A 23,081-nucleotide genomic window follows, 5' to 3' on the forward strand; every position below is an offset into this window, starting at 1 on the left:
CGCCCCTTCTTCTCCGAATTTTCTGTTTACTCTGTTGTTATATAACAATCCTGTATGGCTATTTTCTCGAAAACTATCTTTTCAAGCGTAATTTCAATTCTGCCAATAGGTTAATTATAATTTTTATCTTATCAATCTTGTCTTCGTTCTGGCCGATCTTAACCGTAAAATGAAGAAATTTTGGGTAGAAGATGATTTTGTGATTGCGTAAACAATTCGAAAGTGCATACTTAGTATGCAGGAACTGTCGTACGTACTCTAACGTGATTCACTGGCTGAAACGGAGCGATCGCGGTTAAAGAAGATTGACAGCTTAGAAGTGTCATCTTTGGTGTCACCTTTATAAGCTGGGATCTTTCAATCAGAGAATATAGCAAAGTAGAACAGTGTGGACTTATGTCGAAAGGAATAAGTTGAACTGTAGTGAATAAGATCAAGACTGGCTAGTCCCCGAGAGTAAGAATTGGAGCTCAGCCAGGAAATAAAGGAAATTCAACCGAGTGTTAGAGTAATTCTTCTAACACTTTTCTATGCAAGAAACGGAACCGTTTCCTTCCTTTTTGAAACTTTTTTCGAAAATATTCGTTTCTGGTCGTTTTGATGTAATCGATAGACAAAAAGATGCGTTTTCAAACGAAAACGCTCCATTGAGTATGTGGCCTTAATTTCATCTTTTCTTTTATCAGAGCCGGGATGCCCTGCAATGTATCAACGATAGAACCACGTGACAGCAGCCTGGCTCCATCAATGAACACGGCAGACAACACTGGCATGCTACAGAATGAGACACTCCTATGTTGCTGCCGAGCGATAAAGAGCATTTGGGGACTACCGCCTATCCCTAACCCAAACCCGACCATTTAGCTCATTAAAAACAATTACTTTAACAATCAGAGGAGATTTTCTAAGCCCACAAAGGAACAGGGACTTTGAAACTTGCATATTTCAAAGCGCAAATGACGCTTTTTTAGCTCACTGGAAATTTTTCCATTCTTAGAGTTTTTCTCAGTCCACAAAGGACCTGCAACGTTAAAAACTTTCCGTTGTGCCCAGCTTATTGCGATATCTCTAACGAACCTTTAATTGTCTCGGAATTGTCCTTATTGACCGAGATGTAAAGGCATGAAAAATAAAACGAGAGAAATTCGAAAATGAGCTTTTGAAGCTACCTTCCTAACCCTTGTTGAAAGTTTTTTTTTTATTTTGCTTATCAACCAAATTCTATTCAGAGAGGATTTCCTCGACCCACATAAGAGCTGTGACTTTGAAACTTAAGCAACACAGACCGCTAATTACGCTCTTTCCGACGTGTTAGACATTGTTCTAGAAAATGTATATTAAGCATAGATATGAGCCTGATACTGTGACAACAAAATTCCGTTATTGAACTTTAGGAGACAAGTAATTGACCCTTGGAAAACGTGGTCGATGTTGCATATTGAAACAGTAAAATTACGTTGGCAACTAACAGGAATGGAACTAGTTAGAGAAGCATTAAAACGGGCAAAACAAAGAGGCATGACATACAAAATTATTTTAATGATTACTAAAAATTTAAGAAAAAAATTAAATTTAACTATTATAGAAATTTATATAGCTAGTGTCAATCGATGAATCTACGTCCCAAATATTCTATTGGGACTGTGCCCTTATAAAATTTTTGGTAATAACTACAATCATCTAGTTAACGACTGTTTAAAATATTTAAATTTGACAAATAAATACAATAAATTTGTTTCTAAAAAATACTACAGCACATAAGAAGCGAATTAAAGAATGAGCAGTAGCTAACAAATATAGTGGTAAAACAAATATTGAATGAAACAATAGACGAGAAGCGAATGAAAACACGGATAGATGTCATAAATTAGAGAGGCTACAAAATTGACATATAACTAAGAAAGGACTCTGGAATTCACGAAAAGAAGGCAACGAGCGTTTTGTCATCCAAACAACGCATAAATCGGAGTAAATAAGGACATTTTTTGGGACAAATATTTGCAGCATGACCCCGACAACACGACGCTAATAAATAAACTGTGTGCTTTGCCAATAATATAATTTCCTTCGCTTATCTTCAATAACATGAAATCGTCATAATTCATGTGTAATATAGATTCAGTGACTTCATTAAATTATTATTTCCTTTTAAATTTAAAATACTCTTTCTTAAAGCGTCCTAAAAAGCCCGTGTAAGATACACCGATGTAGCAGTCAACCCTCCAAGATTAGAACTCAAAGCTTTTTCTGCTAAGAGTTACCTTGGGAGTATCACCTTAATAGCGTGGTTCCACATATCTGGGATATTGTACATCCGCGGTTTAGTTTGGGGGGAAGGCGATAAACTCAAGGATGTCAGTTCTTTTTTGGTAAGTAAGAGGGTACAGCAGGCTGTTTTGAGACAGTTACTAATGGCACTGTTTACAAAACGCCACCTGCTGTGTTTGAAAGTCTCTGCATGGACAAAGGCGTCTGGCAGAAGGTTCTTTAGCCACGCATGTAAAGAGGACAGGCTGTTTCTGTAGCGTGCACATGTGGGTTGACACATCGTAACTTGGAGCTAACAGTGACTCTTTAGTCTCCACAGCGCTACACTTCGTTCCAAACCTTGTGAAGGGCAATATGTATATCACATTAGAAGTTTTCGTGTGCAATATCGCAAAGAAATTTTACGAGTAAAAATACAAACAATGAGTTGAGATACTTAGCGATAATAAGTACTAAAACTTCTTATAAGTTATATGTATCTTGATAAGGTTTTTTTTATGTGCAAATAGAGAAGCGGTTTGCGACAGGTATTGCATAACGCTCCCTCCTGATTATAGTAAAAATAACCAACTGTCCTATTAACTGTAGAATGGCAGATGATATTTTTACTCGAGTTGTCCATTATTTTTACTCTACTAAGTGCAAACGCATCGTAAAAGCGTGTTAACCCTTCAAATCCTAACATCATTTGCCACACTATTTTCTATGCAATTATTATGATACTAACATGGAGAATATGCCTAAGACTGGAGAGATTCTTCAGCTAGTGATCCTTTTCTATATTCTCATGATCCTTCTGTTTGATTTAGCGGTGAAATTGTAATGAGAATATCGATAATATAGACGACAGCTGAGCCCCCTTCCTCTACCGCAGGCTTTGTAAAAAGGTTTGAATTAGTCAAAGATAAAAGTAATATAGGATATCTCTCCACACTTGGAAAAATTGAGAAAAAAAGAGACCTCCAAACCCTGGAAGTGGCTGGAACATAAATTCCTTTGATGGTATTACAACAATTTTTTGCTGTTTCATCATCACTTACAATAAAATGAAGTACAATTAGCCAGCTCAAGATGGCAGAAAGGCGGCCATTTCAAAGTTGGCCGGCTACTGACTAATAGACTTCGCTAAATCTGGATTATTAACACCCTAAAATCATGCTCCCTAAAAAAGGGCGGAGAGGACTTACTTTTTAAGATCTTCTGTTGTGTTAATGTCCACAAAGAAGGTCGGTTCACACAGTAGTTCTGAAAAAAAACAAAACAAAACAAAAAAACAGAAAAAACAAAAAAAAGGTACATGATAATGAGCCTATACAATTTTCAGAAGTGGTTAATTAGTTAAACAGTCCATACGTTGGGTAAAATTTTCACCCGTAGCGAAACTCTTTGACAATCTTGTGGCAGGAAGAATAGCAGGAGGAAAAAAAAATGAAAAGAAAAGAAATAAAAGACCCACCACGTTCTTTGCAGACATCAACGCAGGATTTCCCAGCTGCACCCATCAATAGCATCATTTCTGATAATGGAGGCCACCGCTCGATATGCTCACAAAAGTTCTGAAGAAACAAAAAAAGACACATCTGTAAATTTATTTGTACCCTTCCTTATCCGTCCAGCACAATAAATTTCAATCCCATCCTCAACAACTCTTTATGAAAATATATGAGCAAAACCGTGCAGGATTTTCCAAAAACCCAAAAACTGAGCACTACTTGTTCAAGATAGATCTTCGAAACCGTTCAAGTCCTCTGCTTTTTTTTCCGTCAATAATTATCAATTTTCACGCTTTTTTCAACCGACCTTCCCTTGCTCAGTCTAGTTTTTCATGCTTCACTACTTACAGTGGCAGTCAATCTCTTCATCAACATTGATTACATTATAATAAATTATAAAAAGTATGATCTCAAAATCCCTCATTGGAACGTTTCTTTCTAAGAGCGAGTGAATAATAAAGACAACTTCATTTCTAACTTTATTTCGAACTATGGTGTAGTTACTTTCCGAAAGTGCATCAGTTACTTCCTTTACAGAATAAGTTGTACATGCTGGAAACAGCTGAGCCTGATAAACTCAACTTGCTAAGTAACGTACATGCACACCTTGGTACTCACATAATATTCTGTGAAAGCATTCACGCGTTCCAACATGCCTTTAGGCGTCCATTCACGAGGAAGGTAAGGCTTGACCTACAAGAACGAGTAATTCAATCGATCAAACAGGTGGTCTGATTTTCCACTCATCAGCCAATCATTCAGTCCGTCAATCACACCATAACTCAGTCAGCCAGCCAATTAGTCGGTGACTCAGTCACTCACTCAGCCGGTCAGTCTATTAGTCACCGAGACAAACAGTTGGCCAGGTTTAGTCTGGCACTCGTTCACAAACCACCCACCAACACAAAACCAGTCAACAAGTAGATCAATTTGTTAGCCCTCAGCTCGTATTCAGACAGTCAGCAGGTCAGTCAATCTCGATCAGTCATTCCTTCAGTTCGTGAGCAAGTCGATAGCCAGCTGTAGTTCCTAAGTCTCTGTGCAGCGATTTAGTTGGTTAGTCAGTCGTTTAGAGAGCTAGCCAGTCAGTCGTCAATCGGTTGGTCATTCAGCCACTAAGCAGATAAATCTGTCTGTTAGACAGCCATCATGTCAGCGAGTTAGTAAACCAGTCAATCAGTTACTCAATCAACCGAACAAATAAATGTAGTCAGTCAGTCACTCATTCAATCACTCACTCACTATTTCCAAGACAATCTCTCCATCGGTCACTCTAAGACAGCCAGTAACTCCTTCATCCTTATTTTATTTTTATTTTTTTGCGCTCCTACCCTTGCGCGTGCTCGCACTTCGCACCACCTGGCCATTTCCGATCGACTGAAAAACGCGAAAAAATTACGCCTATTCTGCAGGCTACCTTGAACCTCTCTAAGATGTAGATGTCACATCGAGACTGTCTCTATCAAAATCTCCCCTTCAATCTCATCACTCTTCTAAATGATTGTTTTTACTATATGAAGAACTGACACTTTATTCGCAAAGGCGTAAATACCTCGGTTCTTAACATCTCCTTCACAGCCTCTTCCACAAGTGAAAGATTAGAAATATCAACAGTGAACACATGCGGCTTTCCGATGAAGACTTCAGCGTAAGGATGTTGTGATGTAAGCTAAAAAAAAACACAAATGACTAACATTACCGCAAATCCTCGTGATGTTGCTTAACAATAAATAAAAGCTTAAAAGATTACACATTTCCCTCAACGATGTTTCCCAGATTAGCAATGGTAATTGAACTGAGTAAAGTGCAAGTTGGTCTGAAATTAAACGCGTGATTTCAAAATCAAACTAGTGCTCAACGCAAGTTTGATAAGATATCAACCACTTTGTTACTTATATTTTGAAATCGCAAAAGTGAGTCTTATTGGTCCAATATATTAAGCTGGTTTGCAAAATATTGCAGAAGTCACATCTCGTTTTCCTGCAATTTGATTGATTTCTTTAATCAGGCCTTGAAATTTGATTGATTGTGTTTTAGTAAAGCTGTCTCTTGGCTGGAAAAACGATGCAATTTAGAGCATAAAATGGTGCGATTTGTGAATAAATCGCATCAGCGAGAGCCATACAGAATTCAAGATTACGTGTGACTTAAAAATAGATGTAATAAAACAGAAAATCAAATCCGAGTCACACCCGCCAACACAAAAATAGTCGATCTCTTTCATTAGACTTCCGCAGAAGCCTTTGCAAACCTGACTTCATCTAACAAAAATATCATCTCAGTCTCTTACGTTTCTGAGTGTTGGTTTAACCTTGAAGAATCTTGTGTTAAGGCGATTATGCGGAGGGTCAAACTACAAAATAACAATTAGTAATAACAATAGTATACTTTTCAATTTTCATTATTCATATGTAACTCTACCAAAATCCAAGTCCTTACTACATGCTAAATTGTTAAAGAGAAAGATCTTTTTGACATCACATAATGCAAAAAAATTATATCTTTGTTTTATCTCGGTATATTCGGAAATTAACAAAGGGAAAAAAATTGTCTAACCAATAATAATAATAATAACAATAAAAAATTTAAAAAATGATGATAACAACGTCAATGATAATGATGATGATAATGATGATGATGACGACAAAAGTAATCATAACGATAATAGATAAATCTTTTTTCGTCTTGTAACGAGAGTGGGACAAAAAAAAATATTCTGAGTCCCCATGAGGAATAGAACCTTAGAACTTCCAAAGGTCTCAGTTTTATAATAAGGATAAAGATGCAAAAATAACAGCACTCTCTATATAACCTTTTTCCTTGCAATTACCTTGGCATTTAAAAAAATACATCCTTGTGCTATTGCCTCCAAGGGTGCAGGGCCTTCATACGGAAATCCGAGACCTATGAAAACCTGAAATGATAAAATATGACATCAGCGCTTTGATCAGGCAAGACAAGGCTTCAATAACGTTACGTCACCGTCAATAATTGAAGAAATGTTGCACCTTTATGGAGTTTTTTTTTTTTTTTAATTAAAAAAAATAACATCTATGTTAGCGTAGAGAGAGTGGTATGTTGCTCGCACCAATCAGATCGTTTTAGGGTATGTATCTCGCACCAATCAGATCGCCGCATTAGGGTATGTATCTCGCACCAATCAGAGCGTCGTTTTTGTTCTTTGGTTTGAGAGGTGTTCAAATTTCAACGAAGTAATGAGGGATTAGAATGAAAAATATTGGCTTTTCTGTGTTTTTAACGTGAAATTTTACCGCGCTTTATGAGAAATGCGATTCTACTGGACAGATGAAAGATATCAGATTACCTATAGTACATGTGTTACTCATGCTGTCAAGATGGCGAATAGTCCTTCACGACGAGAGTGTGTGGAAAAATTTTCAATCAAATATTGCTTGAGGTGTTGATGAATTGCACCAAACATTTTGATTTGAGCTGTTCTTTAACGGCAGGCTGTGTTGCAATATTCATGATTTGTTGAGTGTGCCGATTATATTTTTCCGGATTGGTTTGCTCGGTGCTATATCTTGATGAATGTCTAATTAAAATTAACTATGGACGATTTTGTCTATGTTTTCGATGCCTGGAGAAAGTGATCTTGTGGTGTCGTTTGTGTTTGGCCAGGGACGAATTGTTTATTTGATTTTAATATCTGGAATGAATGATTTACGGAGGTACGTAAATATGATGCGATCTACTAACGTCGAAAATATATCAAGTCGAAGGAACAGTTTTGGTCTCGGTCCGCATTTTTGTTAATAAAATAAACACACACCGCTTAAAAAGATGATAATAAGGACCACGTGCAAAGCTGTCGATTGTTTCTCGAATATTGCGCGTGTTAAGTATTCAAGAGTGACATCTCGCTGACATCTACATTTACATCCACTTTCATTACGTTGGTAAAATCTGTACAGACATCACGCCAACCAACTCGCGCGCAAAGTGAGACGACTATATAAAGGTTTAAAATTATATTACGATCGATTTTCATCAAGCAATGGGCCAGCAATATTCTACAATAGTGCAAATAATCGTGACAGCTGATCGCGCAAAGCGATTGCGTGACGCTCGGTAAGTTGTAAGATGACATGTTATCACATACCAGACGAAAAAAACTCTTTAGATTCTCAGTCTGCATTCTGTACCCACTCTGCAGTCTGCAGTCTACATTTTGTACCTACTCTACACTTTGTATCCGGTCTGCAGTCTGCAATCTGCATTTTGTAGTAACAGGTATCCGTAGGACCAAGACAGTTTATTTTTGGTTACAGTTGTTCGCACAACACACACACAATCTACCACAAAATACCTGTGTGTGAGTTAATTCGACATTTTCGTTCTCTTCCGCGTTAATGCTCTTCTTTCCTTTTGTAAGAATGTAGACATCACTTACAATATTTCAAGTAATCCACCCACCCCCCAAAAAATAACTCTTGCATGCATAGCATGCCTATGTCTTCTAATGTCTCCTTAACTCTTTTACTCGTAGGAGTGACCAGTATCTCATTCCTCCTTGAAATATAATCATTGAATCAAGCACTTAAGATTGTGAGATAAGAGGAAATGATGGCCAATTGGAGAAGTTCTTGATTGTTAAAAGAACACCCTCCTTGTTAGAACCGAAATGCATAGAAAGTAGCAAGGAGAATATGCATAATTATATTGGGTATATATGGTTTACGTGGGTTGTCTGCAAGTAATTACTGTACATTGCGCCAAAACAGCGTCCCTATTTCAGTCTGTATTAAAATAAAAGTATATCGCTGACTTTTGATCCAACGTCTTAAGCCTCTTTTTTTCAATTTTCGTGTTCATGCCTACTGGACAGAGGTGCCTGCTACATAAAGGATATCTTATAGGGGTAAATATGTGAACAGAAAATTAGTACTTAAATTGAATTATACGTTATTCAAGGTTGCTCTGTATGCACTCCACATACTCACCTTAGTTTCCTGTAAAAGTTTTTCCAAGTCGGGTTTACTAAGAATACCATGCGCTATCACGTACTCAGGGACATTTTCTTTGATCTCTGCTTCCTGAAAAGAAAAGACACCAGCAATTTTAATCACTAGTAACAATCTACAGGAAAAAATCATTATACATGCATTTTTGGTAAAGTTAAAGTTGCAGTCTGTATCATAATGCGGACTGCTTCTACTCCTGGAAAGAGATTAGAGACCAACGGTGATTAATCCACACTCGAGATGGTAAACTGAGCAGTTATGTTCGATCAAAGGTAAGGTTGCCTATTCCCTCAACCTTGGGTACAAATTTCTCTTCCTCTGACCTTTATCTCCATTATGATATCAAAGATGGAGGCAAAACTGTTCACGCAGAAATACTGAGAGCTTATTGAGGCACTGTCGCTAATAGCACTATATAACCTTAATTTATTTTCTTCAAACATTTTTCTCGATTAACATTTTTCTCTCTCTGCAAACATACCGACATAGCAAAGAACGTTCCATGTATCTCTAAATATTTATGTAACGTGTCAAGGTATTCTCTTTTTCCCTGCAAAGGAAGAAACGATACAAAAAATAAAAGGAAATTTGAACAGGGAGGCTTCAAGGACATCACCCTGTAAATTAGTTATCACACAACAGTAAAGGATGCTTCGATCGTTTCAGCTTTATTTTTTCCTTTTCTTTTATTTTTTTTTCATCGTCACATAGCGTTTGTATTCTCAGGTGAATTGGCATATGGGTAACCATGAAGGCATGTGCGTCAGTTATCTCCTCCCACACCTTACGTGTGAGGTGTCACACAACATTTCGTTTAATAATTAAGACCTTCTATAGTAAATCCTTCGCTTCCTTTACTAGTAGGCGCCGGCTCCCATTCAAACTAGCTTAAAGCTGACCTTGGCCAGCCTGCATAAATATCGCCAATAAATAAATAAAGTAGCAGCGACGTCTCTCTCTTCAAATATTTTGTGCTTCTCTAAAAGCGTTAATAAGATCTCCTTTAAGATCAAGGTTTCTGTGTAACAAGTTTTGAGAGGGGATTTAGGATGGCTATGATCGGAGGCTTTTGCACGTGAAGTGGTCTTGGGAAAAAAGGCTGCTTTTCGTATCATTCTATGGTTGCTGATGTCACTCATCTCTCCCCCCCCCCCCCCCCTCCTCCTTATCCCGTGCAAGGTTAATGAACTTGCAATAAAAGACAATTACAGAGGGACTCTTTCGAAGCTTTTCTTAGGCGAACAACAAGGACACAGATTGTGCGTCGTTAAAAATTTGCAGTCCGTGTTCATCGTGCAAATCCTATACAATCCTTGATCTCTCTTGGCCTGTTATTTTCCCTTTGGATATAACAATTTTCAAAACTTGCAAATGAATATTTAGTAAGTTGTCAAAATATCAGACACAGTACATTCATTTTTGTGCGAACTTGGCGATCGCTGCAGGCACGTCGCCAAAACAAAGCACACACACAACCAACTCTTTTTTCCGAGACACTATTCATATGTCTTCCTGGATGATCGAAGGAAAAAAGTTACTAATACTAGAGAGCCATTGGACCAGCTTAAAAATCCTTACCTGCCAGAATTGAACGTCTTTGCCATAAACGAGTCCAATCGGTTTTTTCTTCAATGGTTTAACGTCTTCTGGAATAGGTTCACCCACCACAAAGCCCAAAAACAAGTTATCTGGACTATGAGCTGATGACCAGAGCAAATAGTAATTACATTTCTGGGAGCGGGATTATGACTCAGTTCCCTCAGAAAGGGAAAAATCAAATTTAGTTCCCTACTAATTGGCTATAAACCTCTTACGCCTTCGTATTTATTATGATCCTTTTCGGCTCTAGTTTACGCGCAAGTGTTACAACTGCTTGTAGTATGTTCTTTTGTTTGTTGCTCCTATTTGACGGCATCCGAAAGCGTTGCAAGAAGGGGTAAAAAAAATACAAACAAATAAGATAAGAGGTGGATAAAAGTGACCGTACTCCTAAAAAATTGTCTATTTACATGTCATCGTGTATCATTTTCCTAAACCGTCTAAAACATCAGAGTATAAATCGTTGCAATTTCCTCAAATGTGGTGGCACTAACTCCTTTATTTTTCATTAATTATTTTGAAGAGTTGTAATCAGACAGTGTAAGCAGACAGTTGGCTGTAATCGGACAGTTGAAGCAGCCAATCATAAATCCACTTAGCTCATAGAAACCAAATTTCCAAAACTGGAGGAATTTTTAACTTTAGACATTATCTCCATTCGAGATATTTGTTTTAGATCTATTTGTTTTGTCTAAAATTGTAATGGTTAGGATTTATTGGTAACACGACTTCGTGTCATCCTCTATTTACAGGTAATCGTGTCGTCGTCTATTTACAAGTCATCGTGTATCATTTTCCTAAACCGTCTAAAACATCAGAGTATAAATCGTTGCAATTTCCTCAAATGTGGTGGAACTAACTCCTTTATTTTTCATCAATTATTTTGAAGAGTTGTAATCAGACAGTGTAAGCAGACAGTTGGCTGTAATCGGACAGTTGAAGCAGTCAATCATACATCCACTTAGCTCATAAAAAACCAAATTTCCAAAAATGGAGGAATTTTTAACTTTGACATTATCTCCACTCGAGATGTTTGCTTTAGATGCATTTGTTTTGTCGAAAATTGTAATGGTTAGGATTTATTGGTAACACGACTTCGTGTCATCTTCGTGTCTGTAATTATACTCGTGATCAACAAATAGGACTCCCGCTACGCGGTTGTCCGTTTTTGTTAATCACTCGTATGATTACAGACCTAGTTTGACTCCACTCAGTCCTATTACCATTAATAATCAGTTTTGTAAAAGCAACTTGAATAAACAGTATGGAAAGTCGCTTACGAAACATCGTCATGATCTGCCGAAGATTGAGATCAGCTCGCGCCCACATTGTCTTGTCGCCAGGTATCACACCTTCATATGCTCCATAGTTAAACTGTGCATCCGTTCCAAAGGAATCAAGAATTCTTATTCGGCATCTAGGAGTGGAATTACAAAATACCCACGTTAAACGTAAGACAAGGACTAGTTGAACGGTTTACGAAGAACAAAAACAAAAAAAGTGTAAACTATCGGATAAATCCAAAGATCGAGGGCGACAAACAAGTGCAGAGTAATGAAAATGACGAGATGTAAAATCATCGTAATCACCCTACGACCAACCGGATGAACGGAAACGGCACCATCCGAAAAAAAACAGTAACATAAAACCATTCCAGCGACCGCTGACTAAACGAATAAACGAAAGAAGGAAAGAAAGAAAGAAAGAAAGAAAGAAAGAAAGAGCAAAGGAACGAAGGAACAAGTTAGTTCAAACATACATCTGACCTCTAGCCCATATACTCACATATAAGGCGACAAATTTGGAGTAATGTGCATCAGCATGTAGGTAAACCCATTGTAGTCTGTGTAAATCAGGTCAAACTCAGGCTCAAATACATCAGAACAACCAGGTGACTTTGGAGGTGACATATAACTTAAAAAGAAACGTACAAAGTGTCATGTAAACAAGCACAGGATATCACTTATATAAATTTTCATGATCCATACAATATTTTTTATGGCGCTCGATTGGTCTAAACGCATCCCGTTACCGAATATTCCCCAGCTATAACGACGGGATATCCAAGAATATTCACGATTAACAACCCTGACCCTAACTAAAGGCAAACCTTACGCCCACTGCGATAAAACTACATTTTAACCCTAACTCCCAAGATCTGAATGTTAATTCTCCCTTCTAGCTGCTACACATTTCCTTGTAAATCAGTTATGAGAATTTAGTGTTAGATCATAATAACAACTTTTACCTGATTAGTTGGGGTTTTCTCAATACCTGTTTGCAGGATAATGTATGGATATTAGAAGGACAAGTTCCATGTTAATCACTTCTGAGAGTTAAAGGGTTAAAATATAATTCAAGATAAGAGAGCGTTTTATGATTGCTACACAGGAAGGAAACCATCGAAGTCGTACCAGGAAACACTCAAAAAGAAGCAAACAGTAAGCTGTTCGTATAATTTTTTTTCTCGCGCGCTGCAAATATTTAAAGAATGACAAATAAAAACAGCCTCTATTTAGCGCGAAAACATGCATGTATATTTATATTTATTTATTATTTATTATTATTATTATTATTATATTATTTATATTTATTATATTTATCCTTGGACATAACTTTTCCTTAAAGCTCAAAGTTTTCCTCAAGCTTCGCTCTCGAATATTGTCCGCGGACAAATATCTGCGCATATTTTCGCGCTAAATAGAGGCTACTGTTAATATAATTCGGCATGGACACATCTTCAAATGCTCCAACATCAACACAATCGTTGTGGATAATAACCAGGCCCAGGTTGTTCAAATCTGGGTTAAGATAACCCAGGGTTAGCATGAAATTTGATTTCAGGTCTGAAAGCTTTAAAAGAAAATTCACTTCAAATCTTTTTGCTTGCAATTTGATCACTGAATGTTCTAAAATTAAAATTTAACCCTGGGCTAGCACTAATCGGCCTTTGAACAACTGGCCCTGACGTACATATCAAAAGTAACCAATGAGAAGGCAAGTTTAACAAAAGGAAAAAGTATATAAAACACGACAGAGAAATTTTGAATCGAGTGTCGAAAAGGCAAAACCAAAGTTATCTCAGAAAAAAGATCAAAATCATCAGTAGCCAACTAGGAATCAAAGTGGAAAAAAGCAAACTCCTTGAGGTACGGGAAAATGTGAATGACAAAGTCGCGATTGTTTGAATTTATGCATATGATTGGTTGAGAAGATGGCGGGAGAGTCTTCTGGACCAATCATGAAGCAGTGTAAATTAAAACTAAAGCGATGCCGGATTACTTTCAATGAAAAATTGCTCTAAGGGGTTAACGCACGTGAGAAAGTGGCAATTTAATCATTACTGTCTTAGTCTTAAAGATTTGATGGGTTAAGAAGATTGCGTAATTATTCTTTACCAATCGCGGAATAAAAAGGCACGACCCATCAAATTTTGAAGTATATTTGACAACGCTTTTCGATCATATGTCACAAAACCAATTCCAAAGAACGTACATGTAATCACAACTCTGAACCAATCAGAGTGTAGAAAAAGGACACAAGACTTGAAGTAAGCAATAGAAGCAAACAGCCTGAAGCGCGGGAAAATGAAAGTGACAAAGTCACGATCAGTTTTAGATTTGCGTTTGAAGCGAAACGAAGCAAAAGGAAACTCGACACTCAGTTCCTAACTGCTTTAAAATTGCACTGAAATTGCTCAACTCAAACTTACCTCTGGTACGTAGTGGAGTTCACGGAGAGTGTCACCTCATGTCCCAATATGTACAACGCCGCTACCAGATCGCTCCACTGAACCATCTCTCCCAGAGGTGCACCGGTGAAAGCCATATCCAGCCACAAGGGTTGATAAGCATACGTGCCAAAGAAAATAAAAATCTATGGAAAGAGTTAAAAACAGTGTCTTAGTCAACTTGTCTCTTGCTATTGTTTCGCGTTGGAGAATGAAATCGTTTCCTTGAAAATGCAGACCAAGGTTCTTCGAGTGTCCCAAAACTCGAATCTCGATACTCGACTCTCAAGAAATGACTACCTTTTTGACGTGATGTTTCCTGCGTAGCGATCCCTCTGCTGTGAATTGTTTGGCTGCTGCCACCCATTGAGGCCACATTCTTGTGATACGTTCACGCATCCACCGCAAATTCAATTTATTCAGGGTGTCTATGAATGTCTGATCTAACTCAAATCTCATTTCTGCAAGCTAACAGATGACAGTAATTTGACCCTCGGCAACACCTCCATTTAAGTGTATAATCAAGTTCATCGACGGCAATACTCTTGACCACAGTTGATGTTTACATGAAAAGACCGAAATGGAAGGTCTGTGGTACCCATCTTCAAGCTAGGCTCAAATTTGTTTCCCTTACTCCCTATTCGTGACTTTCTTTTCCCTTCATTTTATTGGATATGTTTTGCAGTAATCATTGTTATAGTAAGGCATATGTAAGTCTATACCTGAGGCAAATGGCCCATTATTCAAGGAGACTCCTGGTTTCCGTAGCAATAAGCAAATTTGGCTAATTTCTGCTCCTTACTCGATGAAATTATGGTTCATATGACCAGGCGTTCTCTGTAGTGACTGTAACTGTGCTGCCTTAGCAAGCACAGTCTTAATGCATTGTAGGCGAGCGAGCAATAAAGATGGCGGACTGAAAGGTATTTTTGTTTCTCTGCGGATACTCCGCTTGAATCGAGGACTTGTTTGTAGTTCAGACATTCTGAATCAGAAAGAACTGTGTTTGGGCTAAGGTTATTTGGTTGCATTCTCTAACAGTACCTCGCTCAAACCAGGATTACAAGAGAGTTCCACAACAGAAAATAACCTGATGAGGTGCCGGAGGGTAACCTATGGCCACTTGTGAAACATTTCTAGATCATATGTACTTGTGCGTATTTGAAAAAATTGACTACGCATATGTGCTTGAAGCACATATCAAACCTAATTGTGACAACTGAAGAACATCTTAGTTTGTGAATAGAGAATGATACATGGGCGCGAGTAGATATGGAATTTCTCTTCGATTGTTGAATTTGATAGCTCACGAGTAAGCGCAGCGAACGAGTGAGATGTCGAGTTGAATACGACTTTATCATATAAACACGATTTTGTTTATCATGTAAACACAATAGCCCTTTACTGACGAGGAAAGCCAACTTTATTAATGAATGAAAATAAATGAATCGACAATCCCCGAATAACAATCGTAAAGTGCGTTGGCGCTAACTCTTAGGATGGAAAAACGCGTTGAATCATGATTATAAAAACAACAATGGACGTAATTTCCAATTCACAAAATTATCATTCATAGAGTTTGTCCTCACTGACAGAAGAAGTCTTTCAGGTACACGGCTAAAATCGGCGAGGGGAAAATCCTCCAGTTGTCGATTTTCATTCTCAGCCGCGAGAAATGCCATAACCAAAGCCACTGAGTACGTAACTTTCGGTTTTTCTTTTCGTGGGTTGGTTTTCTTCCCCTTCTAAGAAGGTTTGAACGTCACTGTCTGTGAGCGATAAGGGTTTTCTAGTGTTTTAGCCGCCATAATCTGAGAAAGTTTCGACAATCTACCTTGTAATGAGAATGGTGAAGGCTTTGCCGTTCATTCAACCTGAACGAGTGGCGCGAAAAGCGATTCAAGTTTCAGCAGCTGATATCAAACACACGTGAAAAAATATCGTATTTTTTCACGTGCGTTCTTACGGCTTTTCTCAGGGCTGGAAATCCTTGTAGAACACTGTAGGTTATATTATAAATTAATTTTATCGTGTAAACTACTGTGTTCTACAAGACTTTCAGGCCTGAGAAAAGCCGTAACAACACAGCTGACAAAATACGCTATTTGTCCACGTGTGTTTGATATCGCCAATCAGCTGATGACACGTCATTCACCTTTCGCGCCACTCGTTCAGGTTGATGAAACCAGGGTCGTTTGTCGGAATTTTCTCAGAGTATGGCTGCTACAATACTAAATAATCCGTATCGCTTATAATTACCGAACGTAACGTTCAAAACTTCCTAGCCGAGAAAGAATAATCAAAATTCGAAAAGAAAAACGTATTCAGTGGCTTTTGTAATGGCATTCCTTGCGGCTAAGAACAAAAATCGACCTCTGGAAGATTTAAGGCACAGGCCGCTGTTGGCTGTGTACTTGGAAGATTTCTTCTGTTGGTAAGGGCAAAGTCAATAACTAAGAATTTTTTATAAGGAAAATTACTTCCATTGTTGTTTTCGTGGTGATTCAACGAAATTTTTCATGTTGAATCTTAGCGCCAACGCTCTTTGCAATTTTTATTTAGGACAGTCGACCCCTTTATTTTCATTCGTTAATAAAGTCGATTTTTCGTGTCAGCGAAAAGCTATTGTGTTTATACGATAAACAAAATAATACATGGTTGCTTGTAGATATGGAATTATTCTTCTCTGTACTCTAACCTTGGGTTCTTTGGTACTTGTACTGTTTCTCCGCCGCCATGGCAGCAATGGACAAAATCTTTCAACCTGTGACGGAAATTGCAATACCAATGTGTATTAGTGCAGTAGACAGTAGAACAGAAGGTGAATATGGAAAAGGTGTGCATTTAGAAAACTGCACATTCGAGGTTAAACAGAAATTTAAACTAAGAACATACCTCACTAAGGTAAATAATGGCAGAGCAAAGGTTCTCTGGCTTCAGTTTGTGTCTATTAACATAGCATTCTGCATTTGTTCCCCAAAGTTGCTGTATGTACTGAGAAGTTGATTGAGGCAGTGAGTTAGTGATAGTCACATTTTATATAATGTCAGTAAAGTGTTAGTACATAATTATAATTAATGTAAAGATTTTTAATACACAACATGCAAATAGCAGATAAAAAATTCTTAGGAACTGCAACAAAGACCCTTAAAAAAAGATACATTTGTGTTCTATTTGGGATTGTGCGAAATTAAAAAAATTAAAAAAAACAATTGGACAAAACAAGCTTGTCATTTAACTTACAATAAATTTCACAAAAAATCAAGAAAAGAAATGATCCTTGAATGCAATTTTAGCAGATGCAGAATTGGAGCAAAGACAAAATTTACTTCATTATAAGTTAACTGTTGTCAAATTCATCTAAGGAATAGATTAAAACCCCCATAAATGTACCATGTGACCAACGTGTAGCTTTCTATCTGTCAGTGGGTTGTTATTAAGTTTCCAACTATATCTGGGAGACAACCACTCTTAAAGTCCTGGTTGTGTAACAGGTAAAAACCCGAAAAGAAACATTTTATATACCATTAGTCAGTCCTACATGTACATGACCAACATTAGGAAGTATGTACTAAATGTAAGTTCTGTTAAATATCTTACTTGAATCTTTGATTCACAAAATGGGAACAACCAGTCATGTGGAACCTGGCATTCTTCTTCGCTGGGCTTTTCTGAGTTAAAAAAAATGAAAGAATGGGAACAACAACAAATCAGAGGAACATGTCATGAATAGCTTCTATAACAACTGCAGTACCTGTATATCTAAAACAGTGTTGTAACTTATATATTATAATAGTGTATCACCAAATCAAACTGATTTATCTCAGGACTGACAAAATCATTATCAACATGCATGTATCAGACTGACTGAATGTCACTGACTGCCAGAGTAACTGACTGTCTAGTATTCTGGTTTAGACTGAATAACTTTTAGAACGACAAACAGACTGACTGAACATATAACTTAATCACTGCATGACAGACAGTGACTGACACTATTATGATGCTATAATGCGGTAACTGACTGACTGGTTAACTTATTGGCTAAGTGATTAACTTAGACTGACTGACTCAGATGTCTAACTGACTTAAATGCCTAGTTGACTGATTGACTGACTTACTTACCATTTAACTGATTAACTTATCAGACTGAGTGACTAAACTGACTGACCAAATCACTGACTGACCAAATCACTGACTGACCAAATCACTGACTGACCAAATCACTGACTGGGCAGTTGCGGACAGACTGACTCATTAACTGACTGATTTAACTAAATGCTTGCTAGTCACTGCTTGATAACACTATGGAATAACAAGCAAAAGGTCCACTGAGCAAAAAATTATTATGCAAATTATTCTTATCATTATAGGTCTAAAATTTAAAGCACCTGAATTCTCAACATGGTGTTCAAGTGTTTCTACTCTCTGAATGACATCTTCATTGTTTGAATCATATGCAACAATAAATAATTAAAGCAAAATAAGTATAATGATGAAAACATTTTGTACAAGATTGAACAAAAAAAAATGTTATTACTTTTAAACTATAATCATTATTATCATTAGTATCATAATTATTGTAATAAAAATTATCAAAACCATAGGTATGAACTCAAAATCATGCCTGTTCTGCAGGCTGTAAGGTTGTGGGTGACTGATCACAACTTGGGTATTATCAGATTACTGTATTGACAAATGTAAGCTTTATGTACTGAACTGAACTGGACTGGACTGAACTGAGCTCTGCAAAAGAGGGCATAAAGGGGGCAAGGAGAACCAAGATTAACATCTGTTCAACCTTTTATACCCTAAGATCAGCATGTGTATTCTCTTCACTCCTCTATAAACATTTCCTTTGGCACTGACAATGAAAATTGTTCTGGGAGTTAAAGGGTTAACCCTTTACACCCTAAGACATTGGCACTCGCATTCTCCACAGTGCACTCTTCATGGTACTGACAGGGAGAATTTGTTTAACAATCAGGAAATTCTTAAATTGGTCATCATTTCCTTTATAGCAATGACCTATTCATTTGATTCAAGGGTGCTAATGTAAGAAGAAATTGGAAGCCAGTCACTGTTAGGAGTTAAAAGGTTAAGATAGCATAAATTATAATGAACCTACGCTATAATTGCTATGCAGCACAAAGTGGACACCAGAGAATAAAACAGGGAGGGAGGGAGGTAGACAGTGCAAAAGGAGAGTAACTCGGCTTAGAACAGACTGTACTATTGACTGTGATGACCTAATAGTGCAGCTATGACAACAAGAACAGATGATGATGTGATAAAGATAATATCTGTTAAAACATATTCTAAGCAACCCACTACAACCCTCCCTCCTTTTTTTTTTCATTCAAAGCCATCATCATGCCTCTTTCTTTGCAATACCCCCTATCAATGTAGCACCTAGGTATTCATCAATCATTACTCCAAAGGAAACACCCATTCCAGATCTTTTTTTTCCCCTCATTCAGTCACAAATCCCCATCTGGGCTTTAAAATTAATGCTTGGAGTAGGGCATTCGAGCAGTTGCTCAGCACTCTGCACATCGCTGAGTTTGTTACTACCTTTGTAACAAACTCTCCACCAGCAAACCATTCAAGCAATACAGTATATACTTTTCACATCTGACACTGACACTTTATTTGTTTCAGATACATTAAGAAATAAGATTTTGATATGTTGTGTTTGCGAATTAGTTGTGTGCAGATTTAAAATCTATTGATGACAACACTTTAGCACAGTAATTACTATTTCTTGAGGTCTTTGCTATTATATGACATTTTACTTTTTAATACATTTTTTTAAGATGTTTGCAGATGTAATATATCTATTGACGAAAACACCTGTTTCAGGTATATACACATAAGATCTTGTTTTGTTCTTCTAATGTAATGCTGGAGTCCAGTTTAAAATTTAAGAATTAGTTAAAATTACTTTTCCTATTGTTATGGAAGTCAGATCAAATTGTACCAATTGGTTTGATTCATTCTGCTGGTAATAAACAAAAGTTGAAATACAAAAGTTTCAAATTATAAAGTGCAAGATTATAATTTTGCTGGGGTGTGTAATCATACAATACAATACATTTTATTGTTCATAAAAGGGACTAGGTTACCTAAGGTGCTTGGACTATCCCTGGATGTAAATAACCGAAAATGACATAGAAACGTCTTTTCATTCATTTTTATTCTTCTCAAGTAAAGACATGTGGAAACAGAGTAATTTAAAAGCTAAACTGAATTTTTGAAAAATTCTCAACTCAAACTATGCGACGTTAAAAGAAAATCCGCGTAAAATGATTGAGAGAAAAAGCATTTATTTCACGCACTGGAAAAAATATGCAAATTCCCAGACGACTATTCGATCTTGTCGCGCGGCTGTAATACACTTTCACAGCTCCATATCAAGTGACACAGTTGTTGTAGTTTTGTCATCATCATTAGGCAACGGACATAATCCATATTTAAACATTACAATCAAGGGTAAAGTTTCCGCACAGCCCCATACTATTGTAAAACAAATCTGTTTTCCCAACGGAAATGTATTGTTTTTGTCATTGTTTCCTCTGTTCAAGAACTGAATGCATAATGTAAGATGGGGCTGTGCGGAAATTTTACCCAATCAAGTTTCATCGAAAACGAAAAGCCCGAGTACACGCAGATGTGCGTCGAGTTATATTTAAATCTCATCTTTAAACTTTTACTGTCAATCGGTCATAATACTTTAGTGGTGAAATATCAATAAATTTCCTTTTTAATTTGTTTGTCCCACTCCAAGATAACGTGGCCTTGGGGTACATTTTTCCAGAAGAGCTTCCCAGTTGCTAAGTCAACATTGTGTTAAACTATTTACATGTATATGAGACTAAGACTTGCTTCGTAGCTGTCAACCACGTTGAACTTGAAAACAGGCATCCCTTATATGAGATTTCGAGGGCCCTGCTACAATATCCTACTCTCAAAGACTTAAACAGACGCAACCATGGTATAGAGCTCAATAAGTTTACTATAAGTTAACGAGCGCATCAAATAATCACTCCGCGTTTATGACATTGTTCGTTACTATTCGTTTCAGTTTTGCAAACGTGCATAAATTAGTACCGGAGTATTAAGATAATAACAGGAAAGCACAGAGGCCAGCTGTCTTTCGTTCAATCTGTGTGAGGTTTATACTTATATCTCTGCTTCTTTCAAACAAAAAACAGATTTATTAATTTGTAAAAAATTAAGTTCAACAGGTCTTACGACTACAACGCGCGGGCCGGTGGAAAGGTTGTTTTCGCTTCAGCTGATCTGACAAATAAATTTAGTAAAATAAAGGTAAAATTATCGAGTACGATAGTTTGATAAAGAGGTAGTGCCCGTTCTCTGGCGGTGAATAGGTCTTATCTCAAAGGATGATACGAGCACAATTTAACGCGATCTTTAGTCGTTCATGAAGTACGTACATGAACAAACAAATTAAATGGAGCGTTGCAAGCCGGCGGTGTTGTTTTCGTCTAGTTTCAGACCTTAATTTACGCGGTAAATGGAAGCAAACAGACTTTTCCTCGCAAAGCAACGAAATCGCTCGTGTTCACGCACTCGTAACGCATGGATAGTCAACATGCATGAGAGAGTAAGGACAAGGAACGCAACCTCGTCACGCTTACCAACCTGCAACAATCGATCCTCTTTGCTGGTCTGAGTTCATTGAGGCCACTGTAATTCAGGAACGAAATGAGATGCACACTATTGTCGCGAAAACGAACAACAACCTGCCATATCGCCTTCGAGTCGGCCACAACATCCCCGAGGATGAATAATACCTCATTCGTACGTCAATTGTTTTAAATCCGTGCGGAAGATCGGTTCGATGTTGCCATTAGTGGTCAACATGCACGTTCTCTGGCGGTCAATAGGCTAGGTTTTAAATTATCTCGTAGACGCGATCAGTAGCCGTTACGAAGGTATGTGTACGAACAAACAAATTACCCTGAGCGTTGCAAGCCTTGAGCGTTTCAACCCTTGAGCGCCTATCAAACGACCTCACTTCCCTTAATTTACGCGGTAAATGAAAGCAAACATACCTTTCCTGGTGAAAAAATGAAACCGCACGTGTTTACGGACTCAGAATGAATGGATGGTCAACGTGCTTAGGTGATTAAGGCCAGATACAACATCGCAATGCCTTACCAACCTGCAACAATTGATCCTCCTTGCGGGTCTGAGTTCATGGGCAGTTCCTTGAGGACATTATAATTTAGGAACGTTATGAGAATGCACACTATCGTTGCGGAAACAAGCAACAACTTGCCAGATCGTCTGCGAGATGGCCATAACATCCTCCTGAATAAATAGTGCCTCGTTTGTACGCTACTTGTTTTCAGCCCGTGCGGAGGGTCGGTTCGGGTTTGCCACCTGTGGGGTTAAGAACGACACAAACGAGGGAAAATAAGATTATCGCGTACCGCGGGAGATACAGAAAATGTAAAACACTCAGTATAAATTAATCCTTAAATTTTAATGGAGCTTACTCACATCTTACCTATCCTCTATTTTAACTTCTCGGTTTTGACTTTGCGCCTCCCGCTAGGTACTATTCAAAGCCGCGTCGATAAAATTTTATTGGATAGGACTAAGAAATAATGGACTACGGATCGGATCACTGGCAAGGTCACGCAAAAGTGTAAAAAATAAATCAGACTGAGAAACTATTCCGGATCTTGTTGAAAGGCTACATCACTTCCATTTACTTGCCCTTTTGACTATGTCATATTCTTTAAAATTCAATGTATGATCTTTAATGAGGATGCTCCACTCATACAAACATGATTTTCACACTTTCTTTGTTCACTGACAAGATGAAATTGATAATATTTTCTGTAGGTCGACAAAATAAAAATTGCAAGAAATATTAAGACTTCATTTTCAAAGAAACAACCACAGAAGGATAGTTACATTACAAATATCCGTCGTGATAAACAGAGACGCTGGAAGTTCTTCCTTTTCCATTGG

At 37.5% G+C, this 23,081-nt stretch overlaps 1 protein-coding gene across 2 annotated transcripts; it reads right to left on the minus strand.

Annotated features, from left to right (window-relative positions):
* Positions 1–1,474: 1,474 nt before the first annotated feature.
* On the minus strand, positions 1,475–22,416 carry LOC131776152 (alpha-1,6-mannosylglycoprotein 6-beta-N-acetylglucosaminyltransferase A-like). 2 transcript variants are annotated; one of them, XM_059092313.2, is made up of 19 exons: positions 21,741–22,085; positions 18,467–18,514; positions 17,676–17,746; positions 16,971–17,069; positions 16,774–16,839; positions 14,376–14,543; positions 14,058–14,221; positions 12,131–12,259; positions 11,626–11,762; positions 10,325–10,446; positions 9,228–9,296; positions 8,726–8,818; positions 6,592–6,675; positions 6,052–6,114; positions 5,314–5,430; positions 4,380–4,454; positions 3,725–3,824; positions 3,456–3,513; positions 1,475–2,607 (listed from the first exon to the last, which is right to left on the minus strand). In XM_059092313.2, the coding sequence occupies exons 1-19, from the start codon at positions 21,775–21,777 to the stop codon at positions 2,409–2,411; spliced, it is 1,899 nt and encodes a 632-aa protein (XP_058948296.2). In that variant the 5' UTR covers positions 21,778–22,085; the 3' UTR covers positions 1,475–2,408. The 2 variants fall into 2 exon arrangements, with proteins under 2 accessions (XP_058948296.2, XP_058948287.2); XM_059092304.2 differs by lacking the exon at positions 21,741–22,085 and adding an exon at positions 22,264–22,416 and having other exon boundaries at positions 1,476–2,607.
* Positions 22,417–23,081: the final 665 nt, after the last annotated feature.

The sequence above is a fragment of the Pocillopora verrucosa genome, chromosome 13 (genome assembly GCF_036669915.1).
Source record: "Pocillopora verrucosa isolate sample1 chromosome 13, ASM3666991v2, whole genome shotgun sequence".
NCBI lineage: Eukaryota > Metazoa > Cnidaria > Anthozoa > Scleractinia > Pocilloporidae > Pocillopora > Pocillopora verrucosa.